General features: G+C 38.8%; 1 protein-coding gene across 1 annotated transcript in view; it reads left to right on the top strand.

Moving 5' to 3' along the window:
* DIAPH2 (diaphanous related formin 2) overlaps positions 1–22,043 on the top strand; it is a 988,561-nt gene that overhangs the window by 708,224 nt on the left and 258,294 nt on the right. The window contains exon 25 of the mRNA XM_028128162.2: positions 20,045–20,209. Coding sequence (XP_027983963.1) covers positions 20,045–20,209 — 165 coding nt within the window. The remainder of the gene's footprint in view (positions 1–20,044; positions 20,210–22,043) is intronic.

Genomic DNA, 22,043 nt, shown 5'->3' on the forward strand with positions numbered 1-22,043 from the left:
GGCCTGCAGACTCAAGGTCCCAGGTTTGATTCCGGTCAAGGGCATGTACCTTGTTTGGGGGCACATACCCAGTGGGGAGTGTGCAGGAGGCAGCTGATAGATGTTTCTCTCTCATTAATGTTTCTAGCTCTCTATCCCTATCCCTTCCTCTCTGTAAAAAGTCAATAAAATATATTTAAAAAAACACATATTGGACAGTGTACCTGCTGTGGTCTTGACAAACCAGTAAAAATGTAAACCCAAACTAAAAGTGTCATAAAATAAACTCCTTAAACAGGAATTTCATGAGACCTTGGAAAGGTGATATCATGTGGTTGTTTCTTCCTTTTTTCCTTCTCTTTCTTTTTCTTGATGTTTCATCTTTTGTCCTTTATTTCTTTTCTCCTTTTATTCCTTTTCTGTCCTCTCTTTCTCTTAACTTTTACGTTGGTAGAATCGTCAGTACTTGAATCGCTCCGTGGGGGTGGGGGCGCCTCCCAGCCGCACACCCGGGGCTGCCGCTGGGAGGGGATGGCGGCATGGGGGCATGGCCGCCTCCCAGCCAGACACCCAGGGCTGCCAGCTCTCAGCGGCAGCCCTCCCTGGGACTGGGGGACTCGAGCGGGGCTGAGAGGACTGGGCGCCGCCATCTTGTGGCTATGAGTGCTGCCATTTTGTCACAGAGTGACAGTTAATTTGCATATTACTCTTTTGTTATATAGGATTATTATTATTATTTGCAAAGAGACACTTCTTTCTAACCAAAAAAAGCCTATTGTTTTTGTGAACTATTCAGACCATAAATTGTTAAACAGCCTATGGGCCCATGTGTTTGAATATTACCTCTGGAGTAACCAGCCTTGCACATTTTGCAAAGAACCAAAGAGTTTCCATGGACAGAGGACTCTCAGTGTTAAAACTGGAAAAGTCCCAGGCAAACTGGAACAAATTGCTCATCCTCAAAATTATTTCTCAAGTTGAGGTTGCATTGCATGTAGGAAAATCTGAGCTTTTGGACAATTTATTACATTAAAACCCAAGAATCAAACAAAGGATCTATCCTTTTGCTTGAAATATATAACATTATATTCAGCATAAAAGGAATAAAAGGAAAAGTATAAAAATTATTATCATTAAAGGCTATATCTTTAATTGCAAATGGTATCAGTACAGATTTTATTACTAATCCGTTTACTATTTATGAGTCCACCATGGTTGTCAGTTATTCTTTATGACATCATTTATAAGATGACTGAATAGGAACACATTTTCTAAGTTGAACTATTTAAATAGCATTATGCAATTTTTTAATAGCTGGAAATTGGAAGGAGAGTGCTAGGTGGACAATTAACCTCTGAATCATGTTATGTACTAGGAAATTAGGATTCCATTTGCAGTGGTATGGAAGCAAATTTAAGGATAAAGTGTTTAGTAGAACTTCATAACATTACTCATTTTGTATATGTCAGAGATCAAAGTTTTCCATGTTAAACACAGCATTACTGTGCAATAAAAAATTGAAATAATGCAAATAGCATGAGATATAGACATTATTATAGCCCCTAGCACACAACCAAACATATTCAACTATCATAAGCATAATTTTCCCAAAGTTTTTCTTCCCTTTAAAATATTATCATTGCAAATTAAGAAGGAATATAAAGCAAATGAACTGAAATATAATTATGCTCACGTACATTTATGCCTGCATGTATATTACATGCATTCACAAACATGCATGTTTTAAAAGGCCATTTGATAGATCTTTAAAGTCGCCTTTCAATCTCAATTAAAAATCATACAAGAAATTGTTTGAATTTAGGCATATTTAAACAAATGCCATGCTAATTTATATCTTTAGAAATATATTTGCATGTGGTTTAATTTGGAAAGACACAATTTTGTTAAAGTATTTGGATAAACAAATGTTAATGTTAAATGCAAAAATCCGCAGCAGGAGAGCTGAAATTTTAATTGTAACTAAACTTTAATGTATTCATCAAATACATGTCCCAGTGTATTTAATGAAAATGCATTGTTTATACTTCTCACTTTGGAGACCCCTTTGAAGATAGTAAAACACACTCACTTTCAGGACAGAATAGCCTACATGTAGTTTGTGATGTGCAGACAGTATTCTCCTGGGTTATTCTTATTAGTTTTAATGCAATTAAAAATAAATATATTTTGAAGCCTAATCATATTATTCATGGCACATTTTGTTAAGTTTAAGAATACGATTCTTTGGGGGAGAGTACAAAAGAAATAAAGTATATTTTGTGAGTTAGAAGGTAAGCTGTACATAGGGTATAGGCAGGGCAGTGCCAAAAGGAAAGGAAATGGGTGCAGTGAATGGCCATATTTCTAATTACTTCCAAAGGGCACTGGTATATGTTTTATAACTGTTCATCCCTGTTTTTATGAAGTGCTAACTCACTGAAGCACAAAATTACACGTGTGAGCCTGAAGGCATATGGGAACAAAACACACCAGAAACCATGGCCGACTCTTAGCCCCTGGTTTAATATGGACAGTGTTGGAGAGGTTTGGGAGTCCCGCTAAATCTACTGATTTTGATTAGTTTTTCAAGAAGAAACAAACAAACAAAAAAACACACCTTTTTAATTGAAAAGTGGTAGCACTCAAAATTGAAGTTAGATTAGAGATGGTGCTTTGAGATTTTCTTTCTGGCTAAAAAATAGGTTGTTAATAGCAAAAGGTGTTTTGAAACATTACTATTTGCTGCAAACTATGATATATCTTTGCAAATAGAAATCTTTTAACATTGATTCTTAAGTTTTCCCTAGTCTTTAAAAAACAAGGAAAGAAAAAAGAGGCTCCGTATAGGCCAAACCAAGTAACTGATAGGCCCTATCCCTAAAATGTGGCTTTCAGGTATGTATTCAGAATCTAAATGCTGTCATTTGACTCCACTAATAACCAACTTTAAGGGAAACAATCACTATAAAACATATTTAAAAAGATAACTAGTGTTTTACTGGTAATCCAAAGGCTTCCATGATATTCCCATTGGGAAACTGCTTTCTCTAATGGTTCTGGCTGGCCTTCAGCAAGGGGTGATGTGGGACTCATGAGAAGGGGTACATTGTTTTCTTCTGTATAGAAAGATGTACATACTAGTAAGAAGCAAATACCTCGTATATCTAAAAGTCAGATGTAGCACTTAATATTTTCAGGTGCTAACTGCAACTGTCATTTCATATAAAATTCCTTTCATTAAGTGTAAAAAGCAGAGCCTGCCTGCCAGGCTTTGAATGCCCTTCTTTTAACTATAAAAGTAAACAGTAGAGAAATCACACACTTCTAGTGCTTTTTAAGACATTTGAAAAAGAAAAAAAGAGAGAGAAACCGCTTTCTAGTTTACTTTGTAGTTTTAAAGATGTTATAAGTAACATCTTAGAAAATAATTCCATAGTGATTGGAAGGCATCATAAGATCAGTAAAATGACAAAACAGTCAACCCCCACATTCACAGTAGATATAATCAACTCATCAAATAATAAATTTTTAAAATCTGTCTTTTACAAAAACACTTTTTGCTTTTCATCTCTTGTGTTTTTTAATGATGGCATCTCAGTGTTCGTTCTTTTTGTGTTTCTGTGTGATCTAACAGATATATTTTGATAGTGTGTACTCAAACACAAAGGTGTGTGAGATCTAGAAGGACTTACATGCAGTGCATATAAAAGGCCTGTGCACTGAAAGACTCCCAATTTATCGATGTCCAGAGGAAAACAGCCCTAATCAGCTCTTTCTATATCCTCTCTTCAGGCAGTGATAACTGTCTATGTGAGACTGCTGGAAAGCTATAAAAGCAAATTGTTTTCTTAAACATATACTGTATCTCTCATCTGCAAGTGTAAAGACAGTGACCCTAGTGATGATTGCTATGTGTGCGCATGGCTATGGATGGAGAGGTGAACGGACAAGCTCCACCGTCTGTTGTGCGCCTGTGAGCAGTGAGCAGGCTCTTCTGTGGTTGACGACACGCCTCCTTAGTGCACAGTCTGCCTCTGCAACCCTGCCTCTTAGAGACGTGGTGTGCTTGATAGCACTGCTCAGGGAGAGAAAATACATGCACGCCTCTTCGGAAATATAGATCCATCTGGTTAGAATTACTTTTCATGGCCATGTTGAATATTCGTAGTTGATTGTCAGCACAGAGAGCAGGAAGGGTGTTACATTGTAATGCACAGCAGTGGTCCAGGCTGGGCAGTCACTTGGATATCTTAGGCAGGAATAAGTTTTCCATTGTTTAGGTTTTCTTCCTAATATTACTTTGGCTATTTTAGTCATTTGCAGCATTGTTTTCTATTCTTTAATTTACTCAAGGGAAAGTTAATTATTATACTCTTTGAAATTGAAAAGGCTTTGTGGATTTAATTGTACATTATATAGATGTCTAATAAAAGATTCCTTTTTAAATATGGTCAAATACAAATTGCAAGCTGCTACCATCTGTAGAAAATTTTTCGTAAGAATCATTGAAGGAAGAAAAACATGTCATTGTACATACCAACCTTTCTTTATGCATTATCCAATAAAATGACATTTCAGAAGACTCACGGTGGGTAGCATATGGAATACTCCATAAACACTGATTAGATTTAATAATGTTTGTATCACTGTTTGAGAACATGTACAAGGAATGCGACAGCCATATATTATTAGCATCAAAATAACTCAGAAGAAAAGCTCCTAATTAAAGCAGGACCGATTTAGAAACTTAGCAAGAACCGCCGCCAGAAATAACCACCTACCCACCTGCCCGGGACTTGGGACTTGCTTTCATGCATGCAAAACAGACCCTCTTCCAGGGGCTGTGAGATGGCTGCTGTGAAAATTATAATGAGCTGTGACAATACCATTTTCAGCTTGTCCACAGTGGCACAAAACCTAGTCTCCGAAGGACAACATCGCTGCTAGAGTTCAGGTTTCAGCCAAGTGGCATCAAAGGAAAGCAAGGTGTGGGCTGCTGGTGTGCCAGCCTGCACTCGGAGGCTCTCGGTGATTGATTAATATCCTCCCGCCTGGCAAATGTGCATATATTATGCTCAGCATCACAATAGCAGAGGTTCACGCACAGTCTCTGCCAGAGTAATTGATGCACACCTGTCCTGGAGAGCAATGCATGTCGTGCTTTTGTGTTCTCATAGAAGGGTCTCTGTAGTATTTTTATGTGGTCCTGCCTAGAAGAGAGAAACAGGAGCAGATTAAACAGGAGAAGGAGGTTGTTTAATCGGACAGTTTGAAAAACGGGTTGAGAACCATTCCCCACCACTTATAAACACTACTTATACTATAAACAATTTCTGTGCCTGCAGTCTAAAATATAAAATATTCAACAGGTTTTATTGTTATGGACAAGTATCTGCAGGCTTAGGAAATTTCTTTGTTAGGTATTTAATCCTTTTTCAAAGTTGACACTTCCCTAACACTTACATTGCCTTTTTCAATAGTGGTTTTCATACCATTCCCTACAATCCACTTAATTCCTTCTTAATTCATCTAAAAGCAAAGATGCCCCTCCAGGAGCCATCACTTTTCTTTCCTGTTGTCGTTAGCTTGGGGCACATGTGTATTTGTTTTGTAATAATATCAAAACATTTGATATTATGGTATATGGTATTTTGCAGTCTAGTTTCATATTATTTTGCTCTAAAAATATACTATTAGCTCCTTAAGTATTAGGTTATCTATTGTTTTTTCTTGACCTACCATCTGTCATTGTTCTTGTTTATGCATCTCAGTTTCAACCTAATTTAAATAAAATGTCATTCTTATTTGCTAAAAGTTCTAAATCAGTGGTAAATGTGCAAATATTTTAATTCTATTCCACATGTTCTTTTAAGATACATATCCTTCTTTTCTACTTGTATTTTATTTTGACTGGGAAAAAGAATGTATAAGCTGAATAATGTGAAAATATATAAATATTCTTTTAATTTGATTCTGAAAACTAGATGAAGATACTTCTAATGTACATTATACTATATAGCTATATTCATCATTTTTCATTAATACATTAGTATTTTTATCTAAGTTAGTTTTTATCCACCACTGAATGTTAGAAAGCATAGTACATCATTAAAACTCTTTATTAAAACTCTAGATTAAGTATTTCCCAAGATGTATTACTATATTAACATTTTTACACCATCCCTTTTCCATCAGAATATACCTTTAAGTCATCATGATAAAAATGATAATGTATTTCTAGAGACAGGATAAATCAGAATCAGTAAAGATGAAAGAATCAGATTAGACATTCCATTTGCTTACTCAATATGGTGTCTCTTATGCTCAGGTTTCCATCTTTCACCCACACTGCAATCTAACTTGTTTTTTTTTTTCTGCCATCTGCTGTTGAGTTAATATGTGTTTGGATGTGTGTTTTATGCAAAATAACTAACAGCCTAACATTTTGGCACACTTTGCTCTTGTGTCTCGACAATGCCTGGGCATTTTGGTTAAAAGAGATGTATTTTTGTTTGTACATACAGATGAGTGAAAATCACCCCCTCCCCCCTCTCCCCCCACTAAAATGAGAATACATTGAGATGCTGAAAGGAAAGTGCCCACTTAAAAAAAACCACACACACAGTAAACTTAGAGTGCGTCAAGTATTAATATACAATAGAAACATACGTTAACAATTGTTTGAGTGTTATGATTTGTGTTTTTTTGTAGACTATTTCACATATCTGGGACTGGTATATGTACCCTGTTGTATCACTTGTTTGCAGCTTATCTCTACATCTGAATTTTCAGTGTTCTCAGGCAGCAACATATCTTCTAGGGCACTTGGGTGTTAGAAAGGGGAGAGCCCACAGGAGGGAGCTAGCCAGGTACTCTACTTATGGTCAGCTTAATCATAGAATGTTTCTATTGTCGCTATAGCTCTAATTCTATTGCTGTTCCCTGGGTAACTCTGCTTACACTTAGAAACCTTCTCTTGGCTTTATCACAAAGCAGCTCTAAAATGGACGTTTCAAAATCTATCTAGGCACACCCACTGGCATTTTTCTGCCCTACCTCTATACACACACACACACACACACACTTCCTTGGGCTCCTAAGCAAGGTCTTTGTATACTAAATTTCCAAGGGAGCAGGGAGAAGGAGAAAATCACTGACCCGTCTACCTTGAACTTGCAAGAACCCTGATACAAGTAAAAAAATTGTGTGTGTGTCTGTGTGTGTGTGTCTGTGTGTGTGTGTGTGTGTGTAGTTAGTGATCAAAAAGAAGTTTGCCTTTTTTAAAATTGTGGTTAACCCCCCCACACACATAGTATGAGATCTACCCTCTTAACAGATTTTTAAATGTATGTAATACAGTATTTTTAACTATAAGCATAGTGTAGTACCACAGATCTCTAGAACTTTTTCATCTTGTATGACTAAAATGATAGTCATTGAATAGCAACTCTCCATTTCCCGTCCCCCCAGCCCCTGGCAACCACCACTCTGCTTTCTTCTTCTATGACTTTGATTACTTTAGATACTTCATCTGAGTGGTATCATGAAGTATTTGTCCTTCTATGTCTGGTTTATTTCACTTAGCATAACATTTTTGAGGTTCATCCATGATGTAGCATGTGAAAGATTTCCTTTTTAAAATATGTATATATTTTTATTGATTTCAGAGAGAAAGGGAGAGGGAGATAGAAACATCAATGATGAGAGAGAATCATTGATCTGCTGCCTCCTGCACACCCCCTACTGGGCATCGGGGCATGTGCCCTGACTGGGAATGGAACCAGTGACCTCTTGGTTCACAGGTCAATGCGCAACCATAGAGCCACATCAGCCAGGCAGATTTCCTTCTTTTGGTTGAGCATATTCACCTGTATGTATATACCGCATTTTCTTTATCCATTCATCTGTCTATGGGCACTTAGATTTTTTCCCCACCTCTTGGCTATTGTGAATGATGCTGTAATGAACATGGAAGTGCAGATATCTCTTTGAGATCCTGCCTTTTTCTTTCCTTTTGGTACAAGTGCTGGCTTTGAATAACACATTGACATTGAAACATATATGATTCCTAAGATCCTGTAATTTTTCGAGATGTCAGAAACACCTAGAGACAGCAAACACATTAAAGATAGATTTGCAGTCCTAGTTTATATCCATGTCACAGACTGAACACTACTGAAGCTATTTTGTTATTGTTTGCTTTGCTCAAGCAGAAAAATTTCACAGGGCACATTTTTATCTTTCCAACAAAGGAAAGAAAAGAAAAAGAGTGCTTTATTTGAATGGAAAGGCACTGCATTCTAATAGCTTTTTCTACATAAATCATCTAACAATGTCTTTTAGAATTAAATAATGCAATTTCTTATTAAAGACATACATGAAATTGATACTGGAAAAAAACACAGCATTCATTAGTGACACAGTAAAATTAATAAATGCATACATATCTATACATATGCATACACACATCATAGGTACATACATATATATAAATGCCTATATGTTTAGAGAAACTTAAAAAATAGATGCAGTGCTAAAAAGCATAAAGAATGTCATGCAAAAGAACAGATTTTTATGAGATAATTTCACTGTAGTAAGAGTAAAATTTTCTTAGTGGAAATTCTAGCCCAGGGTTGGTGCAAAATAGCTATTACTATATCGAGTAAGTGCAGGGAAATGTTCTGAAATGTTTGGCTGCCATGACTAAGATATGAATGCTCTTTATATCCTGAAATGCATTTGTTTTCAACCTTACAAAAACTTTTAGTAAGTGAGAAAGAGTTTAGTATTATGGTTAGAGTTACATGATCATCTAAAGAATAGATTCTGATAAGAAGACAGATCTTGAAAGCTTAGAGAACTAGGAGTTGGAAACTTAATCTCAGGGTGGCCAGTAGCCCAGATTGAAAGGAAATAAGAGTCCTCACTAAGCAATTGGATTAGGGATATATAGTTGTGTTTCAATGCTATTATTTGTTTTATAGTGACATATCTATCTTAGAGATAGTTTATTGTGGGTTAAATTCAGGATGAGGTTGCTGTGTACTTACTAGGCCCTTAACCCTGTTTTAGAGATCATAGAGCATACAAAAACCATGCAAAATATATTTTACCTTCATCTTCTTTCCATCTAGAATAGTAAGTCAATATAAACCTAAGCAACTAGCTTATAGAATCAAATATATCTATGAAAGAAATCCTAGCACTGTCATCACTGTTTCTCAAGACGTTAGTGCTTCCATTTAACCTGAATACATATAGAACCCAGTATTTTACAGCTGGAAGGAACCATACGGAATTTCCACTCTAGTTACTCTATTTTCATTTCTCTGAGAAGTGAATCCTACAGACCACCCTGTCCATGCAAAAAAGGGATTCAATCTCATGCCTCAGTTTATAGGTTACTAGAGGCCCAGTGCTCGGTGCACCGGTGGGGTCCCTCAACCTGGCCTGCGCCCTCTCACAATCTGGGACCCCTTGGAGGATGTCGGACTGCTGGCTTCGGCCCGATTCCTGCAGGGATCGGGCCTAAACCGGCAGTCCGACATCCCCTGAGGGATGTAGCAGTGCATGATGCAGCAGGCAGCCCAGGAGGAACCCAAGCCAGGGCCCAGGCACTGCGCCACTCCTGCTCATCCTGGCCCCGCTGCACCTGCCACTGCCACTAGGTAGTGCTGCCATGAAGGCAGGAGAGGCTCCCACCCCTGCAGCTGCACTCTCCAGCCATGAGCCCGGCTTCTGGCTGAGCAGTGCTCCCACTGTGGGAGCGCACTGACCACCAGGGGGCAAATCCTGCATTGAGCCTCTGCCCCCTAGTGGTAAATGCACATCATAGCAACTGGTTGACCATACATAAGGGTCGCTTTGGCTTTTATATATATAGATTCAAATGCAGAGTTGCCTCTCATTTGTATGAGTCACCTTGGTTTGGAAGATTGTTCCCTTTTTGTTGCCACTCTTTATCTCAATGGTGATTTTAGTTAAGGAATGACGAGCCAGAAGTAATAAAGCATTATCAGCTGAATTTGAAACAACTACTTGAATTGAAAATGTATGATTAGAAACTCTATAATTCAGTATAATAATCCCCAAACCTGAAATGGGCATTTGAAAACAAATGCAGCAAAATGAGTAAAATAAAATGCTCAAACAATATGGAGAATTATTTTATAGGAAACTATCAATCCCAAATACCTAGATATTTATCCCAAAGCAGCAGACATAGCAGAAGTACCTGGCGTAGTGAAAATTAAGAATAAAGCACACAGTGATTGCATACAATGATGAGAAACAATGATCCTCAGACCCTCAACATCAGCATTTCTAACTAATTTCAAAACTGTATACAGTTATTCTTGAATATATGGCAATATGTCTTAAACTCCTTCATACCCTAACTCGGTCACTGCCCAAAACAATAAAATGTAATTCCCCAGGGATATACCTTTGGCAAAATTCACACTGACTGCATATTTTGCTTCACTGACATTTGTAGTAAATGATTTTTTATGATCATTAGAAGCTGTTAGCACAGACTGTGGGATCTGATATTTTGTTCTTTCTTAGCTAAAGTTTGATTTTCAGAATATTCTATATTTGGGAGGAACGTATCAAGAACATACATATTCAGATGAAGGGCATCATTGGAGCAATGAGTGTTAAGGTCATATGGGTGCGGCCCTGTTCTGATCTAGACCTGACTGGAGAAGAGGAAGCCTTTGCTCCATTTCCCTTGTCTTTGCAGTTCTCGCTGTTGCCGCCCACACTGATCTCCAAGGTACCTCGGAGCCCACATATTTCCAACTGCCTGGTAGACACGACCACACTTATGTTTCATAAGTATCTCAAACTCAGTGTGTTCAAAATTAGTTGTTATTTTCTCCTCCCCCCAATAATCTTTCCTATCTTGTCTCCTAAGTTTTATTAAAAATAAAGTATACAGGAAACATACTCTGAGTCACACAGGCTAGAAAACTCAAGTGGCATCCTCAAATTCTTCCCTCTCTCTAACTGCTGATATCTAGTTAGTTGCCATGTCATGGACTCTACCTTCTCCATATGTCTTATATCTACCCCTTCTTTTTTATTCACAATGCTACTCTGTTAGTTTCCTAGGTGCTCTCCCAGAGTTCAGTCTCATTTCTCCAAACCATCCTTCCCAGTGTTGGCAGACTTAGATTCCTTAAGATCATGTTACTTCTCTGTATAAAAATCATTGGTTACTCATTGTCCCTAAACAGTGAGATTTGAGAGTTCACATACCATCTTCATAGGGGAAGATGAGAGGGGATGCAGGCCTATTAGAGGAGATAGTAAAGGATTTTAGAATAGATGAATGTGCTCTTAGAAGAATAGATGAAGAAACGGTGGTGTGTGACAATTTGTCCCAGGGAGGAGATTTATGACGATTGAGTTCCTGTTAGAAGATCTGTCTTTAAGCAAATAAGGGGAGTTCAGAGAAAGCCGCTTCCTGCATTTGCTGTTTTCTCAAAGTGCCTTCAACTCAGAATAACCCTCATGCCCAAGAGGCATCTTCTAAGGTGGCCTGTTCTGCCCCCATCACAGACTTGGCTATCCTCCAGAGTACCCAAACCATGTTATCCCAGAATGGTAAACGGTTCTTGATAACTCTAGATACATTTACACCTTTGCTCACTCTGTTCTCATTGCCTGGGGTGTCTTCTCCTTGGGTAGAAAAATCATTTTCATACCTCCAGATGGAACTGGAAAATTACTTCCTTCTGAAACCTTTCCTAATAACCTCAAAGCCACTCATTTCTATGTTTCCACATATTTCTTGAATTCTTTTGTGGAGCTTAGTTTACTTTTCCACACACTTTTATTTATTTACTTTTTTAAACAGGAGATGCAGTGTAGCCTGCTGGTTCAATGCGTAGTTCTGTATGTGGGGGAGTGGGGAAGGGTACCCAGCTTCATATCCTGAATCCACTACTTACTATCGAGATGGCACTGAGATGTGACTTCCCTGAGGCTAATTTCATCATGTGTAAAATGGAATTACTAATAGCATATATGCGTCATAGGACCATTGGGAGGGTTAAATAAGACAAGGCTTGTAAAGCATTTAGTTCAGTGTCTGGCTCATTGTCAGAGTTCAGTAAACATTAGTTCCTAATACTGCTGCTCTGCTATTATTTATCTGTCTCCCAGCACTAGTTTATAAATTTAGTGAGGGTTGGGAGCCATGTCTTATCACTTTACTTTCTTTTTCTCTACTTAATCTCTCAGTTTCTTATACATTGTTTGCCCATGATAAATGATACTGAGAGCTGAAAGTGAGGTAGGGCTGGCAGCAGGACTTGATCTAATTAACATCTGTGTGTACATACCATGAATATTAAATAATAATGCTGACATCCCAAAATATACACATCAATCTCAAAATCTTATAATCATGACTCTTCTGTTACTCGAAACACTATGTATTTCTGAGCACAATTATTTATATGTCAATCGCAGTAGTTATGTATTGCCTAATACCTGCTGTTTTTTTTACCACCTTTGATTTTATATAACATTCTTAATAATTTGTGAAATATAATTTAATTGGATATTTATATAATACTAGAGACCTGGTGCATGAATTCGTGCACATGTGGGGTCCCTCTGGGTGGCCTGCAGGAATCGGGCCGAAACCCACAGTCCAACACCACCTGCAGCTCCTACCAGCCACTCCCGCTCATCCTGGCCCCGCTGTGCCTGCCATGGACTTGCGCCCAATCAGTCCCGATCCAGAGAGGCTCATGCTGCCACAGCAGCACTCACCAGCCATGAGCCATGCATCTGGCACCCTCCCAAGGGGAGTGGCTTGTGGGATTGGGCTGAAATTGGCTCTCCAACATCTCCTGAGGGGTCGCAGATTGCAAGAGGGCACAGGCCAGGCTGAGGGACCCCACCGGTGTACTATCAGGCTGGAGAGGGACCATGGGAGGGCTCCAGGGCATGTCCAGCCCATCTCACTCAGTCCCGATCAGCCGGACCCCAGCAGCAAGCTAACCTACTGGTCAGAGCATCTTCCCCCTGCTGGTCAGTGCACATCATAGCGAGCAGTTGAGCAGCCTTAGCATATCATTAGCATATTATGCTTTGATTGGTTGTTCGGTTGTTATGCCATTCAGTCTATTTGCATATTACACTTTTATTGTATAGGATGTACTCTTCTTATCAGTACTTAGGAACTAGCAAGTAGACTTACTGTCATTTGGACAGTAGTCTACATTCCACTAGTCCTAGGGTGGTTTTTTTTATTGTTGTTGTTATTAGTGTATTTTGTGGGTATGTATGTGTATTTTTTAAATATATATTTTTATTGATTTCACAGAGGAAGAGAGATATATAGAGAGAGAAAGAAACATCAATGATGAGAGAGAATCATTGACCAGCTGCCTTCTGCATGCCCCCTAATGGGGGTCAAGCCCACAACACAGGCATGTGCCCAACTAGAATTGAACCCGTGACCCTTCAGTCCGCAGGCCGATGCTCTATCCACTGAGCCAAACCAACTAGGGCTGTATTTTTTACTTTATTTATTTATTTATTTTAATATTCACCTAAGGATATGTTTTCATTGGATTTTTTAGAAAAAGAGGAAGGGGGAGAGAGAGAGTGAAACATCTATGTGAGAGAGAAATTTTGATCAGTTGCCTCCTGTAAATGCCCCGGCTGGGAATCAAACCCTCAACCTAGGTATGTGCCCTGTCCAGGAATGGAACATACAACCTTTTGGTGTATGGGATGATGTTCCAACTACCTGAGTCACCCGGCCAGACCTCTATGTATTAATTTAAGCTAAAATTATTATGCCCTTGAGCAAAAGAAATCTGATCCCATTACTTCCCTATATAAAATTGTTCAATGACTTTCATTTTTCTCATAAAAATTTTCAATATGCTCAGAAGACATATAGAATGTGGCCCCTCAGGAATCATTTTCCTCCTGTCTCCTACTTACTCTAAAGGCTCTAGAATTCCATGCTTTTTTCTCTTTTTTGGGTTTCTAGAATACTTAATATCTTTCAGAGCCTTCACTCACCCTACCCCAGTGCTCCTTCTCCTGGTTTTTCCCCTTTCAGGTCTCACTTTTTTTTGTAACCCTCACCCAAGGATATGTTTTAGTAATTTTAGGGAGAGAGAAATCTGTTGTGAGAGAGAAACATTGATTGGTTGCCTTCCACAGGTTCCCCAACCGGGTATCGAACCAAACCAGCTATGTATACTTGTTAAGGGCAGAAATAGAATATACACTGAGTTGCCAGATTATTATGATCTCTGAACACATAATAATCTGGCCACTCAGTGTATATCCTATATAATAAAAGGCTAATATGCAAAGTGTCCCCTTGACCAATAGTTCGACCAGCAGGCGGGCTGGCCAACCGCCCATGTCCCCTCCCCCTGGCCAGGCTGACTGGACCCCACCCATGCACGAATTCATGCACCGGGCCTCTAATATACATACACACACACACACACACACACACACACACTCACACACACACACACACACACACACACACACTGAGTGGCCAGATTATTATGCGTTCAGAGATCATAATAATCTGGCCACTCAGTGTAGTATTATGGGCTATAGTCACCATGCTATCCATTACATCCCCATGACCTATTTATATTACATATGGAAGTTTGTACCTCTTGATCCCCTTTACCCATTTCATCCAATCCCAACCCCTATCCCCTTTGTAATTACCAATCTGTTCTCTGTATCTGTGAGTTTTGTTCATTTATTTTGTTTTTAGATTTCACATGTAAGTGAAATCACACATTAATAGTCTTTCTCTGTCTGACTAATTTCATTCTTCTTTATGACTGAGTAGTATTCCATTGCATGTACATATACATATATATACACTATATGTATACTATATTTAAGACCATATCTCATATGTGTGTCACATTTTCTTTAGCCATTGATTCATTCTTTCTCTTCCTCCTACAGAGAGTGAAACACCCTTATAAATGGAGATTTCCTTTATATATATTTTAGAGGCCCGGTGCATGAAAACTCATGCACTGGAGGGGGGGTCCCTCAGCCCGGCCTGCCCCCTCTCACAGTCTGAGAGCCCTCAGGGGTGGGAGGCGACCTGGCAATCAGGGGAAGGCTGTGCCCCATCACAGCTCTGCTGCTGCCACTGCCAGCAGTGAAAACCTCAGCCGGTCCTGGTTACCTGAGCCTCGGGCCACCCTGGGCGGCTGGGCAGCCGCCATTCGAGGCTTGCCTGCGCCTCAGGCCAGCCATGGACAGCTGGGGGGCTGAGGAGACTGGGGACTCTGGAGGCAGGCCCTGGGAGGCTGGGGGCAGGTCCGACCATGCTGTGCACCCACTGCCCTGGTGGGGCTGAGGGGGCTGGACACCGCCATTTTGTGGCTGTGGGCACTGCCATCTTTGAGGGCAGGGCAGTCAATTAGCATATTCCCTCTTTATTGTCTGTGGTTAACTCCATCTTTGAGGTTGGGGCAGTCAATTAGCATATTCCATCCTTATTGGCTTTGGGCTTTGTGATGGTGTGAGGGTCAATTAGCATATTCCCTCTTTATGAGATAGGATACACACACACACACACACACACACATATATATATATATATATATATATATATATATATATATATAAATCTTCCTTTCAAAAGGATAACTTTTACTCTTTTCAGAGATTTTCCTATCTCTGCTATTTCTCTATCAGCTCAAAATATTCTATGCCAAAGAGGCATATTTTGGAATGGTATATTCTACATTCTAACTCTAGATGGGTGAGTGCTTTTTACCTGGTTTCCACAAGACTAAAATGTGAATAGTGGTATTTTTCTGCCTCTTTGATAAGGTTGTGCTGGCAGCAAAATGGCACCAAGTGTTAGACCGGACCTGGGTTCAGGAACCTCGGTACTTGAGTTCTGGCTAAGAAAGAATTCAGAGTCAAGACTCAAACTATAAGAGAAAGTTTATTTAGAAAGTCACAGAGGTAGAAGAACTTAATCATAGAATAAATGGGCTTAGGAAACAAGTTATAGGGCAGTGATGGCGAACCTATGACACGCGTGTCCCATTTCTGATGACACGCGGCCGCTGAGGTGGCCGCATGCCAAGGATGAAACATTTGCTGCTCCTGAGGATGAAACATTTGCGAAATAATGTTTTTTCCTCAAAGTGACACACTACCCGAGTTATGCTCAGTTTTTTGGCAAAGTTTGACACACCAAGCTCAAAAGGTTGCCCATCACTGTTATAGGGGCAAAGGAAGGTCCCTTGGAGCTTAGGAGAAAAGGCAAGGAAACAGCCCTGCAGGGAGGTGGTGGGGAAAGGCCCTGGCATGATCCATAGAGAGAACCAAAGAGGTTCCTCCATCTTGAAGTTATTTATCTTGAAGTCTCAGAGGAGGTTTCCAATAGAATATTCATCACTTTTCCTGGTGTCCTTTCAGGGTCATGGTCTCTACTGATTGGTTGGGGCTAGGGCAGAAGGTCAGTATTTAATGCAGTTGGTCCTGAGGCAGCCATAGTTGTTTGTTTGATTTTGCTGTTTTTCCAGGCCTGGAGCTGAAATACAACTGAGGCCTAGATGTATTAGATGCGGGTCATAATCTCATTGTCCTGGGGACTTAATGCTTAAGGGCTATTCTCTGCCCCCCTCATTTTCCCCCTCTAACAGAGTCTAACTCTCATGACTAGCAATATGCCAGGGGAGGAAAGGTCAGGGGTGGGTCCAAACCCTACGACCAGCTATATGCTAGGGGAGAAAAGGTTACCCTGGGAGGGAGATCCTTGTTTTTCCAAATTTGCCCAATGCTAGGCACCTGGGGCTTTCTGCCCTGTTGACCTTCTGTACCTGGCCTATCGTCCTTGCTCTGCTTATATCTGTCTGACTGCCTACCACAATTGTTATCAAGAATATGGGACATAGCCCTAACCAGTTTGGCTCTGTGGATAGAGGGTCAGCCTGCGGACTGAAGGGTCCCAAGTTCGATTCTGGTCAAGGGCATGTACCTTGGTTGCGGGCACATTTCCAGTAAAGGGTGTGCACGAGGCAGCTGATCGATATTTCTCTCTCATCGATGTTTCTAACTCTATCCCTCTTCCTTCCTCTCTGTAAAAAATTAATAAAATATATTTTATTAACATTATAAGAATATGGGACATAATGGAAGGAAAATATATCTTAAATAATAAAGTCCTATACAAAAGCAAATTGTTGATGGTAGAATTATTTGCAATATTAGATTATAAACTACTTCAGAGTCTGGATTAGGCTTTAATGATCACTGTACCCATCATGATGCTTAGCATAGTACTAACCAGATTTTGTATTTAGTGGCTGCTCAAAAAAATAAAATAAAATAAAACTTTTCTTACTGACATAAGGGATGAAAGGAATGGTATCTAGTTCTTTTTCTCCTCCTGTCCCAGGAAGGATGTGGTGACATGGTTGCAATCGTAAAAGATTTCCATGCTGACTCATGCTGGCTCTCCCTTTTACAAAGTAATCACTTTGAGGATTAGTGAAGGACTTGGAAATTGGGCTGTTTTCCATTTGTTATTTATAAGATAAGGCATTCCTAGAATTTTTCAAATTGTCTCACTTTGGTTCACAGACAGAATTTCTGAAATCAGTTTTTGTCCTAGGAGAACAGATTTATGAAATTGTGTATCACTACATAGACATCTTTTAGCTGGTGAAAAATTGTGTTATGATAAATGAGAAACATGCAGTATTTTACATCTTTTATCTTTTACTTGTTCCTTGTGTTGTACAGATGTTGAGCCTTCTGAAATATATAGTTTTGCACATTGCATTGCAAATAGAGTACAAGTAAGTGACCTTTGCAAAGTGTTTCTGTGGAGAAAGTCTCTGGCGTGGGTTGATTTTATTTAGGGAAGAGAGACTAGAGAACAAGTATCTAACTTTCATTCTGTGCTAAGAAATGAAGAGTATTGTCATATTTCTGCAACTCTTAAATAGGTTGTTTAACGCTTTCTTAAAAATAAAAATAGAAATATATGGTGATATTCTCAGAGGGGAAACCAGAATGTGTATATAGCAGTACCTATAACCCTTTGTTGATAAAAAATTTTTAAAGAAGTAGATTAAGTCAGAAATGTGTTAATTCTTTCAGATCTATTGTACTTGAGGATTGAAAGATTTAATGTCACTTAGCACAGATAAGGTTGTTGGGTTGCTAATGTGAATACTAATACTTCAGTAGCATAAGAAAGAACATGGGTAGGGGTCATCTCACTTTTTAAATCATGGTGTGTTCCTAAGTGTCAGCTGCAAAGTAATTTACCAGAAATGGTGTGATTTCCCTGTTAACTTCCATTGTACAACTAGAGCTCTGTTCCCATGGAAAATAAATTTGGCCCCAGGTTATAATAAAACACACTGAAAATTTCAGAAAATTGTATAAAATCAAGTATTTCAAGACACAATTATCAGTATCAACACAAAACAAGTACAAAATATTAATATACTGTTAGTGGATCTTAAAATCACATGCCCCCAAACTGTGCTGTTCTTCTTTTACAATTCCAAGTCTGTTACTTTTCTATTTAGAGACATCTTACTTCTGTTTCACTATTGATTTTTAATAGATTTAACTCGGATTTTAGAAGGAGGACTTGGTTTCCTATATTCTTCAGGGCTAGAGTGCTTACCTTTCTCTGAAGCATTCAGATCAGTTAACATTCAAAGGAAATGTTCCAACATGTTCACGGTACTTGCTTCTGTTTGTTGAAAATTTGCTTACTTATTTAAGCTGTTATATTTCTAAGTCTTCTAAAGAGAGAGTTTTCTATAAATATTCCTTCTATAATCAGGAAAATAGTATTATAATTTACTTTTATAAGTATAAGTTTAGGTATAATGAGATACCTTTAGTTGGACAACTTTAAATATATGGTTTACTTAATGCTTTGATACTGGTGATTGTTATTACCTTTTGGTAACATTTGTAAAACAATGATGTAATTAATTTCTGAATAAGTAGCTTTTGTGGGGTGTACTGCTCAGACTGTAATCCTGGACTGGCAGTCTCAGCATCACCTGGGAACTTGTTAGAGATTATAATGCTCAGGCCCCTGGGCTCAGGCTCAGCAAACAGCAATCTGGCTTTTAATAAGCCCTTGGAGTGGTTAAGGTTATAGAACTACAGCAGAATCTCTCTCACTTTCTCTCCCTTGCTCCCGCTCCCTCTCCCTTCCGCTCCTCATAAGGGTTACACACACACACACACACACACACACACACACACACATACACACACACACACACACACACACACACACTGTTACATATAACATAATCTTATATAGAATTTGCTGTAACCTCTCTATCTATATGGAAAATGTGCATTAAGAATGGTGAATCTATACTTTCTGTTTAAGTTTCTTGTTGATGTTTATTTCTACTATATGCTGTTCATAAAAAATATGAGGTAGTTTGTGGATATTTATACTTATATATTTTGATTTAGCAAGCATGTTCTGCACGGTTATACATTAAACATAATTTATAGTTTCAAAACTCATTAACCAATATATTGACAACAGCAACTTGTTCTGGACTGAATTGTATCTGCCAAGAAATCATATGCTGAAGCCCTAACCCCCAGAACCTCAGAATGTGACCATTTGGAGACAGGGCCTTTAAATAGGTGATTTTGTTCAAATGACGTTCTAAGGGTGTGCCCTAATCCTCTGTGACTGCTGTCCTCATAAGAAGAGGAGATTAGGACACAGAAAACACAGAAGGACCACTATGTGAGGACACAGCAAGAAGATCACCATCTACAACAAGCCAAGAAGTGAGGCCACAGAAGAAATCAAACTGGCCAACACCTTGATATTGTACTTCCAGCCGCCAGAAATGTTTGAAAATAGAATTCTGTAGTTTACGCTACCCAGTCTGTGGTATTTTATCATGGTAACCCTAGAAAACTAATATATAAGTATTTATAGAAATTGTGGTATAATTCAATCTTAACATCTAATGATTGCCTTTGAGGTACTATTGGATCATATTCCTTAATAGAAACCTACAGCTTTACAAAGATCGCCAGAGAGCAGTATGACAAACTGTCCACCATGCACAGCAACATGGTCAAGCTCTATGAGAATCTTGGAGAATACTTTATTTTTGACTCTAAGACAGTGAGCATAGAAGAGTTTTTTGGTGATCTCAACAACTTCCGAACTTTGTTTCTGGTGAGTAATACATCTTGAAGCATTGCAAGGCCTGATGCTTTTGTTTTTAAATAATTTCTTCTTTTGGCATTTCATATAACTATTGATCATATTGATTTCATGGTATAGCCCTTTAGCAGGAATTGACAGATATTTTATACCTGTGGCATAGATGAAAATTGTTGGCTGGCTTAATGTATAATGAAGAACTACATGAATTATCTTAAACTTTAGGTATACATGGTAATTTTTCTACTGAAATTTTATCCTATATAATAAAAGGGTAATATGCAAATCGACCAAATGGCGGAACGACCAGTTACTATGACGCGCACTAACCAACAGGAGGCAGATGCTCAACACAGGAGCTGTCCCCTGGTGGTCAGTGCGCTCCCCACAGGGGGAGCGCTGCTCAGCCAGAAGCCAGGCAAGCGCAGTGGCGGTGGCAGGAGCCTCTCCTGCCTCCGAGGCATCACTAAGGAGCAGTGAGCAGGCAGGTGTTGAAGAGCGAGGGCTCCCGGACTGCGAGAGGGATGTCTGCTTGATGGCTTAGGCCCGCTCTCCAGCAGACAGACATCCCTAGGGGGGTCCCAGACTGCAAGAGGGCACAGGCCGGGCTGAGTCCCCACCCCCGCCCTGAGTGCATGAATTTTCGTGCACCAGGCCTGTAGTAGAAAATAAATGAATAGGTACTGAAATGACTCTGATTTTTATACAGCATAATATTATCATTTGATCTAGCTTAAAACTCATATCTAAAATAATCTTTCAGTTAATACATTAAAATGATGTAATTGATGGACAATTTTCTTTCATAGTCTAGATAAGAGACTGATTCCAAATTGGACTGTGTAAATGAATACCTAAAGTTTCTTCCAGAATATGGGCTCTTGTTTCCAACTGTAATTCTTGGAGATAAAAGTAAATATTAGCATTAATTGGAGGGGAGGCAATCGGGGTGCAGTTACAATGTTAGAGGGAAATAAAAGCTTTGCTATATAAATGCTGTGGAACTATTTCTCTGCATCCAGCCAAGCAGTAGAAGAATACAGACTCTGATTATGGTAGTAAAGAAAGATATGCACAGTAGTTGATATCAAACAGGCAAAGGTCTATCTATTTTAAAGAAGGAATTCTAGCAATTATCCCAGCAGGAAGACCAATTAGTAAACTAATTATTGCAGTTCAAGATATGTTTCTATCTCCAAAGCAGTTATTTGCTAAATAAGGCTACCTCTCTTAATTGATGGTGAAATCATTTGATTTTGGTTTGTCTTTCACAACCTGTGAGATATATGTTTGTGGAAAGCATTTGCTTTCATCTACTGACTTAAGACATAGGACCCAGAGCACACCCCACCTTTAGTAATGGAAACTAAACCAAAAACTCTTTTTTAAAAACTTACCTCTGGATATTTTTCCATTGATTTCTAGAAAGAGTGGAAGGGAGGGAGGATGAGGAGAGAGAGAAACTGATGTGAGAGAGACACATCTATTGGTTGCCTCCCACATGAGCCCTGACCAAAAATTTTTTATAAATATGGTAATTTGTCTTCTTTTTTTGCTAAGAATATTAGCTTATTTTGACCTTTTGTCTTTGTCCCTTAATAGGCACGCATTTTTTTAATTTTTTTTTACTTTTTAGCTGGCCAATATGTAGTAAAATGTGTTCTACTGGTCATGAGTAGTTAAACTATTTTCAAAACTTAAAAGTCATAAATTTGACATGGACATATGAACACCGAGGTTATATCTACTTAGATAATTTTCAAAAAGAAAAACAAAGCATGTTGAAATGAATGGGGACTAGAAAAGTTGACACATTGAAAAGTCCAATGGATTGTTTTTATAGCAT

Source organism: Eptesicus fuscus, chromosome 1 (genome assembly GCF_027574615.1).
Source record: "Eptesicus fuscus isolate TK198812 chromosome 1, DD_ASM_mEF_20220401, whole genome shotgun sequence".
NCBI lineage: Eukaryota > Metazoa > Chordata > Mammalia > Chiroptera > Vespertilionidae > Eptesicus > Eptesicus fuscus.